The 24,986-nt window shown below is 35.8% G+C and overlaps 4 protein-coding genes across 5 annotated transcripts; 1 reads left to right on the plus strand and 3 right to left on the minus strand.

Annotated features, from left to right (window-relative positions):
* Positions 1-353: 353 nt before the first annotated feature.
* Positions 354-3,481, minus strand: LOC143601861 (uncharacterized). Its single transcript, XM_077079152.1, has 8 exons — positions 3,337-3,481; positions 2,773-2,935; positions 1,549-1,659; positions 1,335-1,469; positions 1,157-1,261; positions 916-1,085; positions 752-851; positions 354-678 (listed from the first exon to the last, which is right to left on the minus strand). The coding sequence occupies exons 1-8, from the start codon at positions 3,432-3,434 to the stop codon at positions 448-450; spliced, it is 1,113 nt and encodes a 370-aa protein (XP_076935267.1). The 5' UTR covers positions 3,435-3,481; the 3' UTR covers positions 354-447.
* An 8,987-nt stretch (positions 3,482-12,468) lies between these two features.
* LOC143601860 (uncharacterized) lies at positions 12,469-15,153 on the plus strand. Its single transcript, XM_077079151.1, has 7 exons — positions 12,469-12,696; positions 13,435-13,798; positions 13,882-14,011; positions 14,098-14,267; positions 14,355-14,646; positions 14,730-14,899; positions 14,985-15,153. The coding sequence occupies exons 1-7, from the start codon at positions 12,469-12,471 to the stop codon at positions 15,143-15,145; spliced, it is 1,515 nt and encodes a 504-aa protein (XP_076935266.1). The 3' UTR covers positions 15,146-15,153.
* Positions 15,154-15,559: 406 nt separating this feature from the next.
* LOC143601863 (uncharacterized) lies at positions 15,560-19,143 on the minus strand. Of its 2 annotated transcripts, none has more exons than XM_077079154.1 (9): positions 19,107-19,143; positions 17,189-17,269; positions 16,977-17,091; positions 16,783-16,877; positions 16,608-16,679; positions 16,304-16,483; positions 16,123-16,231; positions 15,876-16,050; positions 15,560-15,792 (listed from the first exon to the last, which is right to left on the minus strand). In XM_077079154.1, the coding sequence occupies exons 1-9, from the start codon at positions 19,128-19,130 to the stop codon at positions 15,705-15,707; spliced, it is 939 nt and encodes a 312-aa protein (XP_076935269.1). In that variant the 5' UTR covers positions 19,131-19,143; the 3' UTR covers positions 15,560-15,704. The 2 variants fall into 2 exon arrangements, with proteins under 2 accessions (XP_076935269.1, XP_076935268.1); XM_077079153.1 differs by lacking the exon at positions 19,107-19,143 and adding an exon at positions 18,149-18,172.
* A 1,553-nt stretch (positions 19,144-20,696) lies between these two features.
* Positions 20,697-24,418, minus strand: LOC143601864 (ATP-dependent Clp protease proteolytic subunit-related protein 1, chloroplastic-like). Its single transcript, XM_077079155.1, has 8 exons — positions 24,130-24,418; positions 22,310-22,425; positions 22,026-22,229; positions 21,784-21,888; positions 21,621-21,683; positions 21,411-21,522; positions 21,071-21,315; positions 20,697-20,991 (listed from the first exon to the last, which is right to left on the minus strand). The coding sequence occupies exons 1-8, from the start codon at positions 24,365-24,367 to the stop codon at positions 20,908-20,910; spliced, it is 1,167 nt and encodes a 388-aa protein (XP_076935270.1). The 5' UTR covers positions 24,368-24,418; the 3' UTR covers positions 20,697-20,907.
* Positions 24,419-24,986: the final 568 nt, after the last annotated feature.

Genomic DNA, 24,986 nt, shown 5'->3' on the forward strand with positions numbered 1-24,986 from the left:
CTTGTTTATTATATTGATTTACATACATTTATAATTATTTTTAATATTTTGAGAAAACCCTTATTAAACGAGCATAAGCTTGTCTCGAGTTCATGTGCAGTAGATTAAATGAGCCTCGGTTATGCAATGCGAACTTAATACATAGAAATCCAAAAGAGTTGAAACTTAAATACACTAGCCTTGATGATCCTAAACGAGTAAACGTTCTTCTCATACAAGGCTCGAGTTCGATAACTAAACAAGCTTCATTTGAGGCTCGGCTTGGGCTATATAAGGCTCGGCTCGTTAATGTCAGGATCACAAACGGCAATGAATCTTAACTTAGCTTAAACGTATAATCTACGATATGACTAAAATCAAGACAAGGTGAGCTAATAAGAAAACATTGATCTTCAAAAATCAAAAACACAATCAGAACGTATACAGAATATCAACCGATAGACCTAATTAACGACGAATATCTTCAATATCTGTTAACGAAGCAGATTTCTTGTTTGATAAATCAATCACTAGTTGTCCACATGCCCCGCTTATATCTTGGCCCATTTGCTTTCTAACAGTCGTTCGTATATTATGCGTATTTCTAAGAATCCTTTGGAATTTAGTAACTTTGTCATCTTCGCTTGTACCAAATTGACTTAGTGTACCAATCGGATTAAAAGGTATCAGATTTACAACCTACAAACAATATAGAAATAAATAAATATATTTGTGTATTCACATCATAACTAAATATTACGAATTGACTCACCACTTCAAATGACTCGAGTAGTTTGCCAAGTTGGTGTGCATGTTGTTCATCATCATTCACACCATCAAGCATTATGTACTCGATAAAAATCTTTTGCTGACTGAAAACAATAAACATAAGTTTTAGTGATCAACTATCACAAGTTCTATTTATAAAAATATTACCTTTTCTTTTGATACGCTGCAAGAGCATCCATAAGTTTTCCTAAAGGAAAAGCACGCGCTGCAGGCATTATTTGACAACGAATGTCTTGAACCGGTGCATGAAGAGACACCGCTAGGTTTAAATTTGGTAAATCATCATGGAATTTGTTTATTGCATGAATTATACCAACCTACAAAAAATCATACAAATCTTTATATTTATATCAAGAAATGTCAATAAAAAGAGATGAGTGGAGAATACCGTTGACACGGTTATTTTTCTCGGTGAAATTTGAAACGGATATGATGTCATTACTCTTATAGCTTCTACCAATGCAGTATAGTTGTTTAATGGCTCTCCCATACCCTACCAACAAGACGATGATAATATCAAGATAATATAAATGTTTACGAAGTTGTAACTAAATATATAATATTACCATGAAAACAATATTGCGTATGGGTGATATACGGGAAGCATGCACCAACTGTTCTACAATCTCTCCAGTTGAGAGGTTGCTTTTGAATCCCATTGTTCCCGTTGCACAGAACTTGCAGCCCATTTTACAACCAACCTATATCCAATTTACAAAATAACATATAAGCATTGTCGTTAAAACTTATAATAATTGTTGATGATAATCATATTCACACCTGTGAAGATATGCATAAGGTTGACCTTGGGCCACCTGATCGAGGATTGCCTCCATATTTCCCTAAACTGGAATCATATCTCATAATCACGGTTTCTACAGATGCTCCATTCTGGCATGAAATCAAACCAGATTAACAAGTAATTTGGAATCCATAACAGGTACTAGAAATAGTCTAAATCTTTGGTGTCAATTTGCATTTGTAACTAGGGGCGTAAACGAGTCGAGCCTCAATCTTTGATGTTTTTTCAAGTTCGGGCTCGGCTCGTTTATAATTTATTAATTAATTTATATATGTTTTTAATTATATTTATATATTTGGAGAAAAACCTTAATCGAGCCTAAGCTTGGCTCGAGCTCCAGCTCGTCTAGTACCTTAAACGAGCCAAAGCTCGGCTCTAACTTGACTGGCGCAGAGTAACATTAATAACAAAGAAGTAGGGATGTAAACGAGCCAAGCTCTTCTTTTGACTTACCAGACTCGAGCTTGGCTCATTTCAAGCTCTTTTTCTAAAGATCAAGCTCGGCTAGTGAGTTGTTTTTTCAAGTTCGGCTTGGCTCGTTTATTATTTATAAATTATTTTATATGTGTTTTTAATTATTTGTATTTATTTTGATAAAAACCTTAAACGAGCCATAGCTCCGCTCAAGCTTGTGCAGTGCCTTAAACGAGACGCCAAAGCTCAGCTCAAGCTTGACTAGTGCAGTGCAAAATTAACAACATAGAAGTTCAAAAGAGGTCAAACTTAAAAAAGCACAACGCTTGATGAGCCCAAACGAGCTTCAAGCTTTTGGGCTCGATAACAACATGAGCTTTATTTGAGGCTCGGGCTCAAAACGCTCGCTTGTTTCTTGCTTAATATCGATCCGAGCTCAACTAGCCTTGTTCCGTTTATTATTTATTAATTAATTTATACACATTTTTAATTATTTTTATATATTTTGAAGAAAAAAAACTTAAACGAGCCTTCGTTCGGCTCGGCTCTAGCTCAACTGGTGCAGTGTAAAACTAATAATATAGAAGTTCAAAAGAGATAAAACCATTAAACAAAACAAGGCCGACGAACCTAAATGAGCTTTTTCTACAAGGCTCAAGCTTGGGCTCGATAACTACACGAGCTTTATTTGAGGCTCGGGCTTTTAACTGTCCGAGCTCAAGTGACTCACAACGTTTACATCACTATATGTAACATCAAAATCTAATGTGTTATTAGAATATTAATACCTGCAACTTAATGAGGAGTTTGGTGGTAACTTGATCAGCCGAATCAGCGACGGACTCAACAGCAGAAGTGCAGGGTTTGAATTTGGATGAAAGCAACGAGTAAGCTGCTGCAGGCAATGATGGAACGTCTCTCCATTCACAATTAGGGTTCTGTATCACATACCTGCAAGCAAATATAAGTAACTAACTCAACATACGGAATCGTAGCGAAATCGAAACAGAAGCAAATAACTAACTAACTAATTAACTCAACAAATGAAATCGTAACAGAAGTAAGTAACTAACTAACTAATTAACTCAACAAACGGAATCGAAACAGAAGTAACCAACTGACTAATTAACTCAACGAACGGAATCGAAACAGAAGTAACTAAGTAAGTAAGTAATTAACTCAACAAACGTAATCGAAACAGAAGTAACTAACTCAACAAACGGAATCGAAACAGAAGTAACTAACTCAACAAACGGAATCGTAACAGAATCGAAACAGAAGTAACTATCTAACTAACTAACTAACTAACTGAACAAACGGAATCGAAACAGAGAGATAGATATTAATATTACTTCCAAATTGAAGGAATGAATTGAGTATTGATTCCAGATTGATCGAATTCTGCTCTTATAAAGCCTGCATCGAACACAGATCGATACGACGTCGTCATCGGTCTGTTCTGTTCGTTAAATAAATTAGGGTTTATGATGAACGACGACGACGACGGAAGTTAAGTATTGACACTCAAGTTTTTATGTTTCTATTTAGGCCATGGTGAGGGCTCGAGTTTGGCTTGTTTACCTTAAGAGGGTTTCAGCTATGGGCTGTTCACGAGTCAAGTTATGATGGGTTTAAGCTCGAGCTCGAAATTAAATGAGGCAGGTTAGTTAGGTTTGAGCTTAATTTTTAAGTTACACAGATCGAGCCATGACCCGAGTCGAGCTTAGGACGAGTTTGGCTCGGATACAAAAATGAGTCAAATCAACTCGGGTTGTTTCAAATTAAGTTTTTTTAACTAGTTTTATTCGAGCTTTTATCGAGCGAGTCACTAGCCACGAGCTTTTTAAACAGACCTAGTTTCGGCTCTAAGTCGGCTTAATTAAAGATCTATCTTTAAACTTCAAGCTTGGTTTATGAGTTGTTTTTCAAGCTCAAGCTAATTATGTAAATAAAAAGTTTGCTTAGGTAGCTAACTCCCGTTTTTAACATGAGGAGTTGAGATTTTTTTTCATTTACAAGATTTTCTCGGGTAAAATGACTATCAATTTTAGTTTGTTTAGTGCTTAAGAGAGTTGTGATACATCAATCATTCTAAAGAGTAGTTGTTTGATTGGAAGTGAAAAGGATGCATTGCTATATAAGAATTTCGTAAGAGGTTTGCGAAACTTGAACTTGAAAAATATGTCATTGAGTTGTCTCTAGTGCTTGTGCAAGCACATTGGTCGTAGCCATGCGTGATGTCTCGGAGTTGATTGATGATCCATGGTGGTCTATTAAGCTTGGTAGAAGAGATTCAGACAACTAATCTTGATCTAGCATATATAGTTCTTCTTGGTCTAGATTCTCCACTAGACTTTCTTGTTTACATCTTTAATGATAGCAAGCTTAGCTCCCGATATATGATGGCACTATCAGGAGCTCACATTGTTGGATAAGCTCGATGCCTCTTCTCTTAAGACAGGATATACAATAATGGATTCGATATTGATGAAGCATTTATCAGCAACCTCAGACTTGATTGCGTTATCGGTGGTAACCAAAATCCTGCACCACTGGATTTCGTGATGTCTGATAGGTTTGATAGCAACTACATCCAAAATCTGATACAAAAGAAGGATCATATTGAAAAAGTTAGAGTGTGCTTGTAAATGCTTCATCAAAATCATATCCATTGTTGTAAGCCCTTACGAGACGTCGTGATTTAGGCTCATTGTCGCGGCTGGTGCCACGCCATTGACATCCCCACAAGTTAAATGGCACTGCAACGATATATCTCAAGCACACTCATACAACGTCAAAGTAAATACTTAATCATATCTTAATACTAGAACATCTGAAAATGAGTTCAATTCATGAAATTCATATCGCATGTGAAGCAAATCTAATTCAATATAACAAAGCCGAATAATCATAGATCATAATACAAATGAACGGGCAGCCAAACGAGTCGATGTTTCAAAGACATTAGGAGTTCCAAAGGTATATGATATCACGGGGTTTATAACAATCGAATATGATCACAATAAATAGGGGGTTAGTGTTGTGGGTAAAAAATCCAAGGATCCTGGCAGGCAGAATCTTTAAGAGAATTCTCGCAGTGCATCAGGATCACAAACAGATAGGTACCTTAGTAATCATCGTAATTAACTATTATTATTATCCTTTCACCCTTGACTTGGTCTTGCAGGCAACGATTAGTAATCAATACTCCATGGTTTAAACAAAACCATTAGCCACCTCCCCCATCGACCAATCATTCTCTCCACCATCTCCCTATAAATACGCATCACCATCCCACACTTTTTCCATCCATTTCTACCTACCTCTCTCTCTCTCTCTCTCTCTCTACATTCTTCACCAAAACTTTATTTCTTTTAACAAATCAAGCCCTTAAAGTCCTATTTTGATGCAACTGTGGCTAAATATTGAAGATGTTCTAGTTGATCCCAAGCCACAATGATTATTCTATGCAACAAAACCCCCCAAATTACTACCTTTTCTTTCTAAAAATCTTCAAGGGTGAGAACACTCATCTCCGTCTTGTTCTTATTCCTCTATTTTCTTTAAGCTCTCTTTACTTTCTTCATTATAATTGCTAAGCAAGTTAACAACATTTTAACTTAATCATAGATCCCGTTTGCTATGATGGAAATACCTCCACATTCAATGAATCCACGTTAACTTAACCATGGATCCCGTTTTCTCTACATTATGTGAATCTGCATTAACTTAACCATGGATCTTGTTTGCTCCGCATTCTGTGAATCCGCATTAACTTAACCATGGATCCCGTTTGCTCCGCAATCTGTGAATCCGCACCAAGTTAATCATGGATCCTTGTTTGCTCTGTATTCTATTCTATGTATCTGCACTAAGTTAATTATGGATCCTGTTTGCTAGGACAGAAATACCTCTACACTATGTGAATCCGCACTAAAACATGTTTACATACCTGCAGATAACTTTTCTTAACCTGATACTGCTTAAAAAGGTACTGCTAACATGCCTTTTTTTTACCAGAAGAAAGATCATGCCGCCTGGAATAGACCCGAGTAACAACACTAGTGGAAATAACCAAATGACCCCAGAACAAAATGAAGAACACATAATCCAATGAGTGGTGGCAGCCCTAATTCCCTTATCACTAAAGATGTAAATAAGAAAGTCTAGTGGTGAACTTGGACCAGGAAGGATCGTATTTGCTAGATTAGGATTAGTTGGGCATAAATCTCTTCTACTAAGCTTCACATGTTAGCTTGGATGACCAATAAACTATGAGGCATCACGCATGGCCAAGGGCAATACGTTTGCACATAAGACAACTTTCGAATGTGTTTTTTCGAATTCAAGTTACACAACATCTATATCTTCATAACCTCTTGCGGAATCCTTATCTGGCAACACATCCTTTTCACTTCTCAATCTTTTAAAAGAAATGAAAGTAATGCATGTACGTTAAATCGACTCGATCGACTCGTAATTAACAAACTGCATAGCCTCACTATATAAAATATAAACACCAATTATTCATCTTTACCCTCAACCAAATAAAATAAATCATCTTCCTCATTCTCCCACCCACTGCTATAGCATTCCCCAAAACCCACCATTAATTAATTTCCAAAACTCTGGAAATCGTTTGAAGGTGATAGTTTCATTAACTATTTCCTAAATTTAGATTAGTTTTAAGAATTATCTCTCACTGGTTGTTACATTAATTTAATTTACAGGTAAAAATGGAGCAAGAACTCATAATGATCAATTTACAGAGGTTGAGGGTCCACATTAACAACAGTAATGCGTTGATAAAAATTACGGATCATAGAATTCATATGCTACATGTGATTCAAGAAGCGAAGTATGTGTTACACCTCGACCCAGGGCCTAGAAGCGTGACTACCCGGGTTGGTACCTATTTCGTAAATATATCAGAGTAACTGGTTCATTTTAGCGGAAGTCTTTTATTTATATAAAATATTAATTTACATTGTAAAATTACTCGGAAATTAAATACCCGAGTTTTCTGTTACAAAATATACTGTTGTATTATTATTACAAGGATTTAAATTCAAAATTGAGCCATCTTGAGCGATCTTCTATCTTCATTACTCCTAATCCTTGTCTATTGATATCAGCACTTAATTACCTGCAAGGGTTGAAAAAACACGTCAGCTATATGCTGGTGAAACGTTGATTCGATAAATAATTTATAACGGTCGTTAAATACTACATAGTTTTCTGTTTCACTATCTCAGCAGGAACGTTTGTCATTCCTGGGATTTGTACCACTGCCCTACACACACAATTCAAAGGTTCCCCGAATTACATAGCCCCTATTCGGAGACATTCTTCCCTTGGTTATGACTGACTTGGTTTTGTATGCCAAATGGTCAGTTAAGTATGGATCCAGACACATGTGTATTCGGTCTGAGTTGCTTTTAATTATCTATTTTGTATTGTAACGATTTTAGAGATAAGTAATCTCGTGCATTTATCAGACTCTTTGCAATAAACAACCTATTTACTACAAGAGTAAAAATCAGTTCAGTCGGTAAAAGGTTTAACGTATTCACCTGTTGTTGTCAGTTCGGTGTCGTTCAGAACCTTTCCTTTCAGTATGCTATTATCCTATTTTGTAATAGGTTTGCATAAGTACCTTGATGGTATGCCTTGATTAGTCAGCAGACTTTAAGTCTGATTTAACTCAGCATACCTTAAGTCTGATCAGCAGACTTTAAGTCTGATCTAACCTTGATAACGTTATGGTTGTTTATGAAAGTATAATTATATTTACACATGACGTTTGGTATAGCATGTTTTGGCCTAATAGTTTCTATCACATTGGCAAACTTCTCCCGGTAAGTAAACGAGTCCCGCGGTTGATTGAGATATGTACGAATTATTTACCTTAGGCAAGAAAAGTCTACTAATAATATCTCCCTTCCAGTTACTACATGCCCATGAAAATATATAGTTCTGATGACATTACTTCTTGTGAAAGTAATGTCGTTAATCATTATTTGGAAAATTGGTTACGTTTAACGACTATACTCTTAACTAGGTTCTAAATAACTATGTAATAAAGTAACTAAAGCATAATTCCTACCTTATGCGACTACTCGAGAATAAGAACAATAAAAGATCAGCAACTCGTCGGTAGTGCTTCTCTTAATAAGGCAGCAGGTAGTTAACAGGGCTTCGAAACCTTGTTTATAGTGTAAACTTCGCGAAAATAAGCCGTCGGAACGTCCGAAAACTCTCGGCCTCGAACTTCTAGACTAAGTATGTGTTTTAGAAGGTGTTTTGGGATGAGATGGTTCAAACTCGTAGCTGCCCTATTTATAGTCGATTTTAAGATCATTCGCAACGCGCGAAGGACATATCCTGCAGTTCGCGTCGCGCGAAGCTGTGGTCTGACATGTCAGGCCACGTAGCTTACTAGAACGTGCCACGTGTTGACACGTAGTTGGACACGTGTACCAGATTACTTAACGAGGTTTCGCGTAGCGCGAAGTACTCATTCGCATAGCGCGAAACTCTTTCTTCCTCGATTTCAGTGCCAGCTACTTCACGTAGCGCGAAGTAGTTTTAGTTCCAGCTTCGCGTCGTGCGAAGAATTATGAAAACCAGAATTTTCATTTTTGATCATTTATCTTTCAGAATGTACATTTATAGCTCAAAATTAGATATGATATTTTCACGGTGTTACAGTATGAGCTTAAATACAAAACTTAGATGGCCGCACATGAGAGATATGAGATGGAAAGATAGTTGAAAATGAAAAAGGCAATGATGATACGGAAGATGGATTGTGCCACATCTTTTCCGAGGTGAAAGCAAGACTTCAAGACCTTCTTGAAGAAAAAGAAGAGATTGGTTCTCACACCCTAACTTAGGGCTAAGAGTGTGACCAATAGTTGGTACATGTTTTGTAAATATATCAGAGTTTAAGGTTGTAAAACGAATGCCTTTGATTAAGATACTAATATATTCCAAAAGTCAGGAATTAAACACCCAATGAGTAGTACAAAGTGTTTGACTTATAAAACCGCAATTTACATTATTTTAATAATAAAAACTTCATCTGAGCCATCAAATCCTCTAATGACTAAACATTGTCTCCTATCATCTATTCCTGATTACTTGTAAAACAGTTTATAAAATACATCCACAACATATGCTCGTGAACACGTTGACACTAAAATAATTTGTATAGTTAATTGTTCTCTACGGGTGTAACACCGTGAAAATACCCCATCTAATTTTGGGCCAAAAATGAAAAAAATCTGAAAGTTAAATGACTAAAAATGCCAAATCTAGAAATATAGGGACTGAAAATGAAAAATTTTGTTTTTCATGCATCTTCGTGTGGCGCGAAGATGAAGGCTGAGCAACTTCGCGCGACGCGAAGATGCTGGCATACATTTCAATGTTATCCGGTTACGTGTCGACGCGAAGATGCTGGCACACATAGTTAGCCTAGGGAAGCGTGCTAGGGTGTTCCAAGGTTCCGAGGGTCCAATTCCGTGAAGAAACGAAGTGCCGAGGCTCTGCCAAACGATCTGTTGAGCTGCTAAGTGAATCACGAGCTGAACTGCTGCCGATTTTTCTCTGTTCTTACTTCCAACTAGCCGACTAAGGTAGGATTAAGGTTAAGTTACTTTACTATATAGTTATTAGAACCTAGTTAAGGGTATAGTCGTTAAACTGTAAATGTTTTCCAAATAATGTTTTACAAAGAAGAGACGTTACTTCCATGTGAAGTAATGTTATCAAAACTATATTTTAACGAGCACGTAGTAACTGGAAGGGGGTATCATTAGTAGACTCTTCTTGCCTAAGGTAAGTAATTCGTATACATCCCAATCAACCGCGGGACCCGTTTACTTACTTGGAGAAGTTTGCCAACGTAATATCCTTTATTAGGCCAAAGCGTGCTATTCCAAATGTCATATGTAAATACAAAGTATTTTCATAAAACGACTATAACTATACTAAGGTTAGGTCAGGCCTAAGAGTCTGCTGAACTGAAACAGCCTTAAAGTCTACTGAATATTACCAACTAGGTACTTATGCATACCTATTATGATATATAGGTTAACAGCATACCGAAGATAAGGATTCTGATATCACCAACTGATAATACAAGGTGAACACGCTAACTTTTTATGGTCTGAACTGATTTTACTCTTGGATAGACAGGTTGTTTATTGCAAAGAGTCTAATAAATGTTTGCATGAGATTACTTGTCTCTAAAATTGTTATAATACAAAATAGATAATAAAAAGCAACTCAGACCGAATACACATGTGTCTGGATCCAAACATAACTGATAATTGGCATACAAAACCAAGTCAGTCATAACCAGTTCTCCAACATGTTGCATAGCCTAGGGGAAGGTTGTCTCCGAACAGGGGCTATGTACTCGGGGAACCTTTGAATTGTGTGTGTAGGGCAATGGTACAAATCCCGGGAATGACAGGCATTCCTGCTGAGTTTGTGAACAGAAAACTTTGATTGTATTTAACGACTATTATAAACTGTTTTATCGAGTCAACGTTTCACCAGCGTATAGCTGACTTGTTTTTCCCACCTATGCAGGTAACTAGGTGATGATAAAAGATGTACAAGGATTGGAGTCATTAGAAGATTGCTCAAGATGGCTCTATTTTTGATATTATAAAATCCTTGTAATAAATAATATAACACTGTTTTGTAAACTGAAAACTCGAGTATTTTATTCCCGAATAATTTTAATAATGTAAATTAATATTTTAGTCTATAAGACTTCCGCTAAAATAATCCCGCTACTCTGATAAATTTACAAAACCAGATACCAACCTGGGACATCGCACCCAGGCCCTAAGTCAGGGTGTGACAATGGGTATCTTATGCCCCGGCCCGTCATGGCAAAAAGAATAACCAAGTTTGAAATTCAGCATAACTACTATAAACTCAAGCTCAACTTGAAACTGCTCAGCAAACATAGCAACGCTTGAGTACTAATATACACAAGACCATTCCTCACTCGAATATTACTTACATCCGGCCCAACGTGGCAATGACCAAGCGTGGTGCGGTGTGCCCACCGACTGACCATATATGTAAGGATCCAGACAAACGTATACGATAGTCTGAGGGCCAACGATTACCTTTGTTTATTAAGTTTTAGGGCTACATAATCCCATGTAAATTGTTAATGACTCGATTAAAGAGTTATAAAAGTTTGAGCGTATTCACCTTTGTTATGATCAGTGTGTCTCACTGATTTATGCTTGAACGTTACCTCGGATGTATAGTACGAGAATAACCTTTTGTAAATAACTAGATCAACGATCTAGCTTTAGACCTTTAGTCTACTTACATAACCTTTTAACTTGATGATTATTTCTTTGTATAAAATATTTGGACCTTTAGTGTCCTTTTTGTTTATCATTCATATGCTTTGTTTATTCTTCATGAAGAAACATATATACCAGGTTTCTTCTTTAAGAAGAAATATTATAAAGACTTTATGTGTATAAAGAAATAATATTTTAATTTTACTCTTTGCTTAAAACTGTATTTAACTTATATCTAATCTATGCAAGTAAAAGAAACTGACATTCAATTTGCATCTGACAATGGAATTGCGCTAATCCACATTAATATGTAAATAAGTTACGAAGTATGAAATTGGTTATAAAAACTATATTTAAGTTATATCTAATCTGACGATTTAATAAATCATAACAAATTAACCGATTCAAATAAGTTGGTTAAAAGATGTTGACCTTAATACATATGGATACGTAACCTACGAAGTATGAAATTGCGTTTTGAGATTTATATTATCATAAAGTTTACATATTTCGATAATTATAAACAGTTTATGGTGATTTTGAAAAACGAATTTAGTTTATCATATTCAAATTTATTGTGGTTGTTAAAAACATAAAACTATATAAAACTTTTAACGTAAAGAAATATAAGTACTTAGGAAATGCCAAAATAAATATTTAAAAAACAAATTACGTGGATATGCGCAGCACCTGTCGTAAAATTTCCCAATAAATACTTGATATGTATGTATTAAGGGTCGAACATAAAATATGGTTTTACAATCAAATATAAGACTGAGATTACCAATTCATACCCTCAATTTAAACGGCTTATGTTTTAGAACTTATAGCAATACAAATATACTAAATTGTAACCGTTAATCATAATTTATAAATAGATTTTAACCTTTATGGCTTTATAAGTTTTTTAAATATTAAAACACCTATTGAAACTATTGATTAACGTAAATATTATATGTTTACTAGTGATTTGAATGGACTCTCTTTTTTAAGTTTATCATCTATCGTTCCTTTCTATGTATTTTGTTTTTCATCATGTCCTTACCTTTATTTCTATGCAAAACAAGAAACCAATCATGTGTTCATTTCATTACCACCTAATCAAGCATCCCAAAACCTAACTTGATTCATTTCTAATCAACCATGAGCACAAGCCGCCGAGAAGACGACAACAGCCATGCACATTTCTTCAAAATCATTATGATCGGTGACTCTTGCGTCGGCAAAACCAACTTACTCTCACGATTTTGTCAAAACAAGTTCACCCTCGAGTTCAACTCCACCATTGGAGTTGAGTTCATCACCAAGACTCTCACCATCGATGGCAAGTTGATCACGGTTCAAATTTGGGACACTTCGGGTCACACAAAGGTTAGTTGGAAGTTGGAACTTAAAACTCGTGTGTAACGGATGTGTAAATGTGTTTTGTATGTTGATAACTAGCTTAGAATCCATATGCTACACGAGATGAAAAATATCAATATCAATATCAATACATAAAATTTTTAAATCTTAATTACATCTTATAGGTGAAAAAATGCACTACATGTATTAATGATTTTAACAAAAACTAGTCAAAAATATGTAAAAATTAATATATAATTGGGTTTTGAAAATACATTATTTACTATTAATTAATTAAATTGTCGTTCGTTTACTATTTGATTTGCATTAAGAATGACATGGAAATAAGAAGATATTTTTAATAGCGTGGAGAAGTGGCGGGGTTTTAATGTGTAAGGTTCTTGGTTTGTTTTGTCATGTAAATATCATCGGGTGAATTGTACCTGGTTGGTTGGTATCTTGCTACAGAGTTTTGTGGTTAATAAAAGTTGTTTTTTTGTTGGTCGTTAAAAAAAGATATTGATTGGAAAACAGAAGTTACAAGATTAGATTTCAAAGTTTATCAAAATAAGAGCCAATTTAAAGTAAATGTATATTGTTAGTATAATTAGTATTTAATAAGAGAGAGAATCGGGAAAAAAGATGGTGAGAAGAAATATAGACGTGAAACGTGGCATTAGTGATCTTTTATCGATTATATCATAAATATATCTAGTTACGTATAGCTACTTTTGTCATTCTGCTAACTACATTGTGTCTAATAAGGTTCGAGCCATCACGGATGCCTACTACCGCGCTGCAACAGGTGCACTCCTCGTGTACGATGTTACTAGACACATTACATTTGTAAGCACACAGAAATGGTTAGCCGATTTAAGAAACCATGCGGACCCAAACATGGTTGTGATGTTGGTTGGGAATAAGTCAGATGCTAGGCATTCGGTTATGGTTTCAACCGAGGTTGGGAAATCGTTTGCTGAGAAAGAGTCTTTGTGTTTCGTTGAGACGTCTGCTCTGCGAGCCATGAATGTTGATAAAGCGTTTATTGATCTTGTTGAAAAATTGTATAGGAATCAAATATGTAGGAAGAAAGATATGGAAGCTCATGAGACAATGGCACTTTCAAGAAGTAACTAAGATTTTAATTTATTTTGGTTATGTTAATTGCACATTTTTAACGGTTTTTGGTGGTTAATAAACGTTTAATCGTAGGTGTATCGATATCTAGTGGAAATAATGAACCTGCACATTACAAGTTGAAGATTGAGACATTCTCCCTTTTGTGTGAAGCCGGGATAGAAAAATACGAATCTGATGTTTTTGAAGCCAGCGGTTACAAATGGTACGTTTAACACAACCCTTGTATTCAATGTGACAATTTTTATGTGTATATAATTACAGAAAAATAATAGTTTATTAACTTTCAAGGAAACTAGAAGTGTATCCGAATGGAAGCACGAAAGAATTCGTTAACGATCACATATCCGTTTATCTAGTCATATGCGACACCAAGAACCTCGAAAAAGAATGGGAGGTTCACGTCTACTTCAAGATCTTGATATACGATCATATACGACATAACTATCTAACTATACAAGGTACAAACATGCAGCTTTACTCTTTTACAACCAACAATGTTGTTTCATTCAACGAGTAACGATTTTTGTAATGTGTTCATGTACTAGGTGGTGACGGAAAACGTACAAGGTTTCACGAGAAGAAAACCAGGTGGGGATTTCGCAAACTCATATCATTGGAGTCGTTTAAGGAACCTGAAAATGGTTATCTTTTTGGGGATTCATGTGAGTTTGGAGCAGAGGTTTTCGTTGTCCCGAAATATACACAAAAAGATCAGTGTCTGTCGATGATGAAGCCTCCAGCGACTATGAATACTCACGTTTGGACGATTTCTAAGTTTTCGATCTTGAAAGATGAACCGTTGTATTCAGAAGATTTTAAAGTTGGAAAAGTGAAATGGTATGTTCATTTGTTTGCGATCGTTTTTTGAGCATCAATAGTGTCTGGCTAAATCGAATAATGATACGTATAACATAATGCAGGAAATTATCGTTGTATCCTAAGGGATTCAAAACAGGAAAAAACACAAATCTTTCAGTCTTTCTAAGACCTCATGATGTTGTTTCTAGTTCACAATCGGACAACTGGAAAGTGTATGCAAAGTTTAGGATTCGGGTAAAAAACCAGAATGTCGGTGACCACAAAAGTGAAGGTGCTTAAAGTTTGTAGACATGATATATATGCATTTTTGGACCTCTTAATGGTTGTGTTAAAACATGCATGATATGATTTTGCAGAAGCTGACCACTGGTTCTGCAAGACGGCTGATGGATGGGGATTTCCGTGCTTTATGCTGTTAAATGATCTTCATGACTACAAGAAGGGCTTCTTGTCCAACGACACTCTAATCGTCGAAGCAAAAATCTTGATTGTTGGGATCTTAAAAAATCTTGCCTAATAGTATAAACGTTACAAGGTTGACAAAACTTTCATATATAGCATATTTGTTGGTGTATATGTAATTCAGTATATTATAAACATAAGACCAACCATTTGCTTAATTCGGTATATTACAAACATAAAATCAATTACTATTTGCAGTGCAAGAACGTTTTAAAGCGTTTTTCGCTTAAAAACGTTTATACTAAAAACCCAAGCCAACACTTGAAACAGCCCAAGTAGGTCAAATGAACAGACAAACTTACGTTAACGTAAATAAAGGAACAAGACATGTGTTCATGGTTTAATCAATAAACAAAGATTTTTGTTCATGTTCGCTTGTTTATTTAATAAACGAACGTAAATGAAACAAAGATGTGTTCATTTACCCTTTTAAGTGCAAAAACTAAAAAAGATAAATCTGAGCCGGCTATCATATGCAACATCAGAAATATTTTGGAGAAAGTCGGGCGTAATAAAGTAACAAAAACAATTATAACCGCAAACCATATCAATTTAAACAAAGGACGGATGTCCAAAAGTAAACATAATCTGCAATCCAAATCATCTATAATCGATCACTGCTCCACTTCTTGACCCGCTTCTTCCCCAAAACCGCGTTGTGCAATTCTGTAATACAGAATACCCATCGTTGCTAAACACGCCCTGCATCCAACCAAATTCATACATATATTCATTATATGTTCAGAAAATAAAACCAAAAAAAATGATCATCAGGAAAATCTTACATGATTGCAATGACAAGAAGTATCTTTCTAGGATCCATCCTTGAAGGTCTATGGTGGGGCCTATGGGTGTCATCTGCGTTTGCGTCTTTTCTAGCTGGTGCAGTAACTGGTAAAGTCGGCAATGCACTTGACCAGAATGGTACCAATCTCCTCAAAAACTGATTGCGAAAACTTCCTGCCAATCAATCGTTATTCTTCATTTTATCTATTCACTGTGATAATGTTATTTTCCTATTTATTTACTCACCTCGCCTGGAGTACTTCTTGCGGTTAGCATCTTCGTCATCTGCATAATACGAAACCTCAGAACTTTGCCTTTCAGCTTGTTGTGCACTCTTTCTTGTCATAGCACCAGGCTGCATTTCACTCTCAAACGTCAGAAAGACGACTAATGCGGGTGTAATAAAAACTAGAAAAAAAGAACTTACGACACCAGAAGGTGGGCTTCTTAAATGATTTGCTGAATTAGGTGCGTCTATTTCAACAATATCTATGCTTAAAGGTTTAGTAGAACCATTTCCTACATCATCTTTCGTTACTGAAGAAGGCTCGGGCCTTGCTGCCATTGAAACTGGATTGTTTCCAAACACGTTCTTCTCAATTCCAGTCTGCATATCATTATCATCCAACAACATAAGCTAAACAGCAATTTCAACAATAATATGGATCTAGTTTAACACATCAGCAAACTTTGAACAACGAAAAACATATAAATCTTTGAAACTGGATTACCTGAACAATTGCTTCCTTCAACTGTGAATGTAAACGAGACCCAGAATCTTTAATACTTTTAGGAGGCCATATCTGTAAAGAAAGATCAAATATTTAGTATAAACAAATCATTCTTTTATAAAAATAATCCCAATAAACAGGTTAATCACTGCATAATCATACAATTAGGCCTTACCGAAGTTGAACATGCTGGACAAACATATCCAGCAGGCGCAGTGTGAGGAGGATAACTTTTAATATGTGAAACCAAGCAACTTGTATGAATGGCATCTGAAAACATACAAAAATTTGATACACAGTAGTTAATTCAACAGTAAGCTTTTAAAGCTAATATAAATGATGCATGTTTCTGAGTGCAGAATATCATACGCAAGCAGCCCAGTCTTGTCGTTTGACCGTTTTCTTCAAGCACATCTTGACATTTGCAACACTTTGGAGGCCAGTCATACTCTCCATCAATCACCCAGTCCGAGTATGTACGAACCTATAAAATCAACACAATAGTTTCAAACAACTGACATGAAATCCACAAGCATGATAGATAAAAGCAATCATTATACAGTGATATATCACAAACGTACCACACAGATTTGGTGCTCTGGAAAACATATGCATTCTCCACAAACAGGGACTTTGTGTACAAAGCAGTACAATTTAGTTGCCTGTAAGTAACACCTCCACTTTGGTTAGTACTTATTCATAATAATAATAGAAAATTTTCTGCATGGCAATCTCTAATCAACAAGTTTTAGTCAGTGTTGTAAAAATTGTTTCAAGTCGCTGATAATTTATGCACCGCAATCTCTAATCAACAAGTTCTAATCACAACCACAACAATGGCACCATACCCAGTAATAATCGTTTCAAGGCGCCGATTAATCAGTGATCGCTAGGCTGCTACCTCACCAATGAGTTCAGCTAATCGGACCCATCCGTAAAAATATGTTAAAATCGGACTTTTTTTTTCCTTCTTGTATTTTAACTTATTATATACATTACAATTTATCGCCAGGACGCTACCTCACGAATGCGAGTTCAGCTAATCAGACACATTAATCAATAGTCCGCAAAAATCGGTTAAATTTGGACCTTTTTTCTTCTTGGAAAGGCAATTGGACCTTGGTTTTCTCATTGACTTGTTATGTTTATATTTAAACTATACTATGTGAAGTTGAAGTATTTATGTGAACTTTTATATGTAATTATAGTGTGTGTGTGTGTGTGTAATTATTAAAATTTAAATATAAAAATTGCAACCGGATTAATCCCCTATTAATAGCTAGTTGTTACCCCACCGACCGACAAAGCGAGTTCTAAAATACTGTTTAAAGTGGATTAAACAATTTGCAAGGATAAATAACACACGCTCTTCTAGAATACATACATACATAGACGTATGCAAGTGTTGGATATAAGATCTGAAATTCATAGCAATCGTGATACACATTCGGTTTGATCTAAAAGCAGCTCTAACCATGTGAATTCGCATGCCTAGATAAAACCTAGCGCAATGTATATAACTTGATAGGAAATCAGAATACCTTTCGGCACTTGCAGACCACCATCATTGTGTGTGTATAATTTAGAAAAAGATACATATAAATATTAATCGCTAGCTGAGCACCTAATGAGTCCTACAACACTGTTTATAGTGGAACACACACACACACTCGTCTTGCATTAACTTATTATATACATTACAACTTATCGCCAAGACGCTACCTCACCAATGTGAGTTCAGCTAATTGGACCCATTAATCGGTAGTCGGTAAAACTCAGAAAAATCGGACCTTTTTTTTCTTGGAAAGGCAATTGAACCTTGGTTTTCTCATTGATTTGTTATATTTATTCTTTATTGTTAATGTGTAAGCTATACTATGTCACATGATTACGCTGTAATGTATATACATATAATAAACATTACAATCCGATCAATCGCTAGCTGAGCGCCTAACGAGTCCTACAACGCTGTTCTGTTTATAGTGGAACACACTCTTCTAGAATACATACATAGGGTAAGGTTAAAATGAAAACCCACTTGAGTTGTGAAAACCCGTGAAAACCCTATGTAACATCGTTTTTTTTTTCTTTTTGTTACATGTAATATATGTTGTAACATTTAATACAAAACATCAACACATCAAAAAAAATGTTTTACTATTTTTTAACATTTTTTTTACTAATTTTTATATATGTTTTCAGGAGAGAGAAAAAGTTATATTTATATTTACATTTTTTATTCACTTTAATTGTGAACTACAAGATTTAAACATTAATTAAAAACATGTGATTGAGAATGGGTTTCTAGAGTTTTCACAACTCAAGTGCGTTTTTATTTTATACTTAGCCTACATGTATATATATATATATGTGTGTGTGTATGCAAGTTTTGGATCTAAGATGTAAAATTGACAGCAATTGAAGCTAGGTTTGATCTAAAAGCAGCTCTAATTATGCGAATTCAATGCATATAATAAGTTAATGAATTAATTAGTATACCTTTCGGCACTTGCAGACAACCATCGCGTTGTTAAGTGCAAGAGCTGAATTGAAGCATGAATTAATTAGGGTTTCAGGTTGACAAAATTGAAGATCCGATCTGTAAACGATGGCGATCAATTAGCTGCAGATGATTTGATGCAAGGTAACCTTAATACCAGAGGAGAGGTGTTTGTGACACGGAATAATAATAATAATAATAATAATAATAATAATAATAATCTGACTTGGACCACCTGGCGTTAAGATCTTCGACCTCGGGTCCGACCCGATTAAGTGGCTGTGCCTGAATGGATCACTTATGTTGGTTAAGTAAGATAGAAGAAGAGCCAAGACATTTGTGCCTAGTGTGTTGTAATATATATTTTTCCTATTTATTATTATAACAAAATATATTTATATATTTTTGTAATCAAGTTTATTTGTTTCTGGTTGGAGATATGTTGGATCTTTACAAATTTATCAAGCTCGGTTTGGTCGAGAAGGAAGCGTTCCATTGAATTATGATAGTTGCTTGTTGAAGGATTTGAAATACAAGAAACGAAAAGGTGTTTAGTTTTTTGTGGTTCAAATACAGATCAAAATATAGAAATCTAGATTGGTCAAGATGGTGTAACTTTGAGTTAATGTAATTTTGTGTAGGTGTTTGGAGGTCTCTTCGAGTTGTGGAGTTTGGTCTGCTTATTGGTTTTGTTTTGTTTCTGATATACACAGTTGAAAAAAAAAAGTTTATTTGTTTCCGGAGTCGTCAGAGTTTCGATGTCGAGTTGCCAAATGGATTTGGTCAATTATACATCATCGGGTAAAGCTACCGGTGTCTTTCAAATATGAATCTGTTGGGGATTGACTATAGCTTGCTGATAATCACAAGAGTAACAAAGAGATAGGTTCAATTATTCAAGCAAGGATGATATGGAGAACTCTAAATGATAGAATCTTCAACAAAATACCGGTTTTGGTGAATAGGGTGATTAACGATATCAAGGCAACCTTGTCCTTATGGGTGAAACATCGGATGTGAAGATCAAGCTTGGATCGGGAAGATTGATGCCTGTTCAACTTTGTCAATTCCCCTTTATGGTATGGGTACTTGTTTAGGCTCGTTGTGACTTGTAAGTTGCCCCTTTTCTTTTCCTTATTGATATTCAGCCTTTCAAAAAAAAAACAAACATACATTGTATGAATCGATTCATCAAGGAACACGTAATGTTAAATTGCACATTTGCAAGCAAAATTAGTACCAGTTGTTATGTCACAATGGATTAAGTTAACAGACCCAGTGAACTTCTCTTTGATACACGGGCTAATGGGGTCGCCAAGCAAGCACGGGTTAATACAAAGAGAGGGCGAGATAGTTTTGACAGTATTGGTAGTCACTTTGTGGATAATATGGAAGGCAAGAAACGGTATTATCACTAATATTAGAGACCTCTTTCGATCACTAAAATGAGGGACAAACAAAAGCAACAACGTTTCTTTGGGTAACTCATAGAGACACAAACAAGCCATGCCGCCTGCAAGATTGTCGATTGCGACAGTTGCATCCACTTACACATATTAAGTGCCCATGTGTATTATGGTACTTATGGATGCCAGACAGATCAAGTTAGGCTTCAATTCAATAACTATAAGTCCAAAAGCACATATTACTTTGCACATAATTAAATTGGCCACATTACAGCTACAGAAAGTCAAAATTCTTCCATGTATGACCGACCATATACAACAAACAATACCAGTTTATCCCAACTAAAAGAGTAAAAGCGTAACAATATCATACAAATCAGGTACCACCACAGTTTCACCTAAATCCAGACGGAGCTGACTGTGCACCACCACCTGCTCTCCTAGCGGCTTTCGTTTGTGCAAGAATCTCCTCATAATTCTGAAAAAAGAAAACAATAATCACAGCCGGTTAATAAAGACTTATTAAACGAAGATAAAAAATGAAGAAAAAAATATACCCGTTTCTCAAAGGCGTTATCTCTAGAGTTAATTATTTTGTCAGCAATGCCATAATCAATAGCTTCCTGCGCTTGAAAGTACTTAGGTCGCATGATATCTTTATTAATTTCATCCTTCGGTTTCCCAATTCCTTTCTCGAGAAGCTCCAAGAAATAATCTGTGTTTGTGTCCAGCTCCTTGGCCTTAATCCACATGTCTATAGCAGCCCCGCTTGATCGGTTCACTTTAGGTAGATACAACTTTGCTGCAATACCAAAAACAAAGCACACGTCAGTAAAATAATAATAATATATACTGGTTCATGCCCAAAAATAACTTTCAAAATAAATGACAACATACTGGATGAATTTGGCTGTAAAGCACGATATCCTTTGGTTCCAAGGGACAATAGCATTGCTGCTTGACCAAATGCCATTCCACAGTTGACCGTATACACCTCCGACTTGCAATACTTTAGGTGGATTAGGTAACAAAACAATGATAATTGCATGTTTTAGTTAACAAGCACACAATTTCTAATTATGACACAAAAATGCTAATAATGCTTACAGCCATAATGTCAGCAATTGCATATGCCTCTGTTTCAGATCCAACTGTCTCCATTTTTTCATTCTAAGCAATACATTATTGAAAAAATCAAATCATCAAGATCGAAGACAATTTCTAATGTTTTAAAAGCATAAATAGAAAAAGGGGGAAAAGAAACAATCACCTGTGTTCCAGATGAATTTATGTATAAGTATATAGGCTTAGATGGATTGTCATAATCCAAATACATAAACTGAGCAACAAGAAGCTCAGTCACTGCTGGAACAATCTAGAAGAAACGAAATTGAAAAGATTATGATAGTTAAATAAAATTAACAAATTAAAAATTGAGCAACAAGATGCTCAGTCACTGCTGGATTTTCTACACTTTCAACTTAAAATTAATAAATAAAATAACTGTCTTACTGGCATTCCTAGGTAGCAAATTCTTGCATCTAAAAGCAATGATGGCAAATCGGGTGGAGCACTTCTAGGTCTTCCAGCTCCTCTGCCTCCACCACGATACATACTTACACTCATACTGTATTTTGCGGGACCCTTATCATGCATTCCAGATAAACTCCACATTCCCCCATGATTTAAGTAATTATGAGATGATGAGATCGTTTCCTGTTAAAAAGAAATGCATTTAAACAAAATACAATAGCCATTGGTTTAATTAAAGAAAAGAAACTGCATACTAAAGAGACCTCTGTAACGCTTTCTGCTTGCCGCCTTACTGGATTATCTTCTGTCATGAACATGTCCATTTGTGAAGGACTAAGACCGTACAGATATTGAGGAACATTCTTGTAATTGTCCATCACTGAAAAATTGAGCCAGTTAATTGCTGAATTAAGTGTTTGTTAAGTGGAAATAAAGCTTCTGTTCTCATATTATCTTCCTTAATTGTGGTTTTTCTAAGTTGGAGGCAATTGTTTCAGTTACGGGTGTATAGCTCATGCTCAGCACGTTTTGAGCTCTTTTCTAAAGCTTGAGCTCGACTAGTGAATCTTTTTTCAAGCTAGGGCTCGGCTCGTCTATTGTTTATTTAATATACACGTTTTTAATTACTTATTATATATTTTAAGAATAACCTTAAACAAGCCAAGCTCAGCTTGAGCTCGTGTAGTACCTTAAACAAGCCAAACCTCAGCTCGAGCTCAGCTGTGCAGTGTGAAACTAAGACATAGAAGTCCAAAAGATGTAATACTTAAAAATACACAAGGCTTGTTAAGACTCAACGAGCCTAAGCGAGCTTCCCATACAAGGCTCAAGCCAGGGCTTGCTAACTACTTGCGCGCGAAAAGGCTTGGTTACTTTCGAGCTTTTTGTAATCCGATATCGGGTGCTCGTATGCAACCCTAGTTTAAATCATTTCTAAGTATGTAATTGCAACAGTAGAACATTCTTGTAATAGTCCATCACTGAGAAAGTGAGCTGGTTAATTGCTGAATTAAGTGGAAAATAAAACTTCTTTTCTCATATTATGTTCTTTAACTGTGGTTTTTCTAATTTGGAAGCAATTGTTTCAATTACAGGTGTAAATGAGCCGAGCCGAGCCGACCTGAGCTAGACTATGCTCGGGCTCAAGCTCAGCTCGCTTGACTTATAAGAGCTTGACTAGACCCTAAATTTTATTTTTTTTTATATTTTGAGAAAAACCTTAAACAAGCCTAAGCTCAGCTTGAGCTCGTGCAGTACCTTAAACAAGCCAAACCTCAGCTCGAGCTCTGCTGTGCAATGTGAAATGAATACATAGAAGTCCAAAAGATGTAAAACTTAAAAAATACACAAGGCTTGTTAAGACTCAACGAGCCTAAGCGAGCTTCCCATACAAGGCTCAAGCTCGGGCTCTATAACTCCTTGAGCTCAAAAAGCTCTGCTCGTTTCGAGCTTTTTTGTAATCCGATCTCGTTTGTACCCCTAGTTTAAATCTAACCAGTTAATGCGGAAAAATATCGAATATCGGTAGTTTTAATATCTAAGATATCAGTTATCACGATGGGATATCGGTAGTTTTAATATCATGTAAAATTCATATATATAGCAACTTAACACTAATAATTCAATATACTCTCCTACCAATAATAAATTAACCTTTTGCAACTTGCAAAACACTAACAATCATAACAAGTAGGAATAGATTAAGACTTAAAACACTAACATTGAACACTGAAAATTAATAACGAAGACTTAAAACACTGATATCGGTCTAACATCCAATATTGGTCAAATATCGGTAAATATCGCCGATAATATTCTGACCGATGTTTTACCAAGGAACCGATAACTAAATATCACCGATAGGTGTTAAATCATTTCTAATTTCTAAGTAGGTAATTGCAACAACAGAAAAGTGAAACTAATAATCTAAAAGCCTAACTGTAGCTACTGCATAAGTATAATTGTATAAACATCAATTTCAAATTCATTTTTCCTTAATTAATCACAAAACACACAAGCTAAGCTACACATAATAATCATACACAATCAATTCAAAACGAAACATGAATAATATAATACTCACATCCGTCTTTTAGGTTTTCTTCTCTGAACTGTTTCGGTATGTAATCCAAATACTTATCCGAAGCCGCGGCAGTCACCGGAGACTTATAACACCGTCTGCTAGCCCTAACATCTTTCCTCAAAGAAGACGAAACATATAAATTATTGTGAATAAATGGAGATTTGAAGCACGGATTCGTGGAATCGACGGTTGGATGAGATGAGAGAGGTGAACGGAGTAACGAAATTGACGTCGCCATTGGATTACTACCTGCAACCTAGGGTTTCAGTTTCAATTGATTTGATCTTATTAATTTGTGTGACCAAGAACGACGATTAGCTCTTTGGTTTACTATCTGTTAAGTGCTAACGGCGTTAACGCTTCTAATGTGGTAATGGATACGAATTGGGATTGGGCTTAGCCTGTATCGGGCCCTCTCAGACCCATTAACCCATTGACTCAATTAGAGATTTAGAGGTATACTGATTTATCCGACCCGGAATCAGTTTCTATCCGTACCTGGTATTGGGTTTCTCTCAAGATATGTGCCCGGAACAGTTACACCTTTACTCGGTCAAAACCTGACCTGACCCTACCCGGAAAAAACAGTCAAATACCCGACTATACCCGGAAGTCCGGAACCGATTCCTACCTGACCCAGTTTGACTTTTTTTTACCATACGGGGAACTGGTTCGTACAAAATAGCCGGGTTGTGCACCTCTACTTAGAGGTGAAAGTGAAACAAAAGGGTTCTTTCACCTGGCTCCACCACCCGAACTGGTTTGAACCCGGTACAATAGAAACTGGTTTCGAGTTTCGACCTGATTGAACCGCACGTGTGTAATCGGTTTATAAGCCAACCTACTTAACCCACCTG

This window comes from Bidens hawaiensis, unplaced genomic scaffold, assembly GCF_021521415.1.
Source record: "Bidens hawaiensis isolate Kalapana, Puna unplaced genomic scaffold, B.hawaiensis_p1.1 tig00057288_1, whole genome shotgun sequence".
Lineage (NCBI taxonomy): Eukaryota > Viridiplantae > Streptophyta > Magnoliopsida > Asterales > Asteraceae > Bidens > Bidens hawaiensis.

Coding starts and splice junctions, on each gene's coding strand:
- LOC143601860 (XM_077079151.1), top strand. CDS start 12,469: ATGAGCACAAGCCGCCGAGAAGACGACAACAGCCATGCACATTTCTTC. Junction 13,799..13,881: donor GACAATGGCACTTTCAAGAA/GTAACTAAGATT, acceptor GTTTAATCGTAG/GTGTATCGATATCTAGTGGA. Junction 14,012..14,097: donor GAAGCCAGCGGTTACAAATG/GTACGTTTAACA, acceptor TTAACTTTCAAG/GAAACTAGAAGTGTATCCGA.
- LOC143601864 (XM_077079155.1), bottom strand. CDS start 24,367: ATGGCGACGTCAATTTCGTTACTCCGTTCACCTCTCTCATCTCATCCA. Junction 22,426..24,129: donor AGAAAACCTAAAAGACGGAT/GTGAGTATTATA, acceptor TCAATTTTTCAG/TGATGGACAATTACAAGAAT. Junction 20,992..21,070: donor ATAACGCCTTTGAGAAACGG/GTATATTTTTTT, acceptor TTCTTTTTTCAG/AATTATGAGGAGATTCTTGC.
- LOC143601863 (XM_077079154.1), bottom strand. CDS start 19,130: ATGGTTGTCTGCAAGTGCCGAAAG. Junction 16,484..16,607: donor TGAAGGAAGCAATTGTTCAG/GTAATCCAGTTT, acceptor AATGATATGCAG/ACTGGAATTGAGAAGAACGT. Junction 16,051..16,122: donor CAAGAAGTACTCCAGGCGAG/GTGAGTAAATAA, acceptor ATTGATTGGCAG/GAAGTTTTCGCAATCAGTTT.
- LOC143601861 (XM_077079152.1), bottom strand. CDS start 3,434: ATGACGACGTCGTATCGATCTGTGTTCGATGCAGGCTTTATAAGAGCA. Junction 1,470..1,548: donor CCTTATGCATATCTTCACAG/GTGTGAATATGA, acceptor AATTGGATATAG/GTTGGTTGTAAAATGGGCTG. Junction 852..915: donor GCAGCGTATCAAAAGAAAAG/GTAATATTTTTA, acceptor TATTGTTTTCAG/TCAGCAAAAGATTTTTATCG.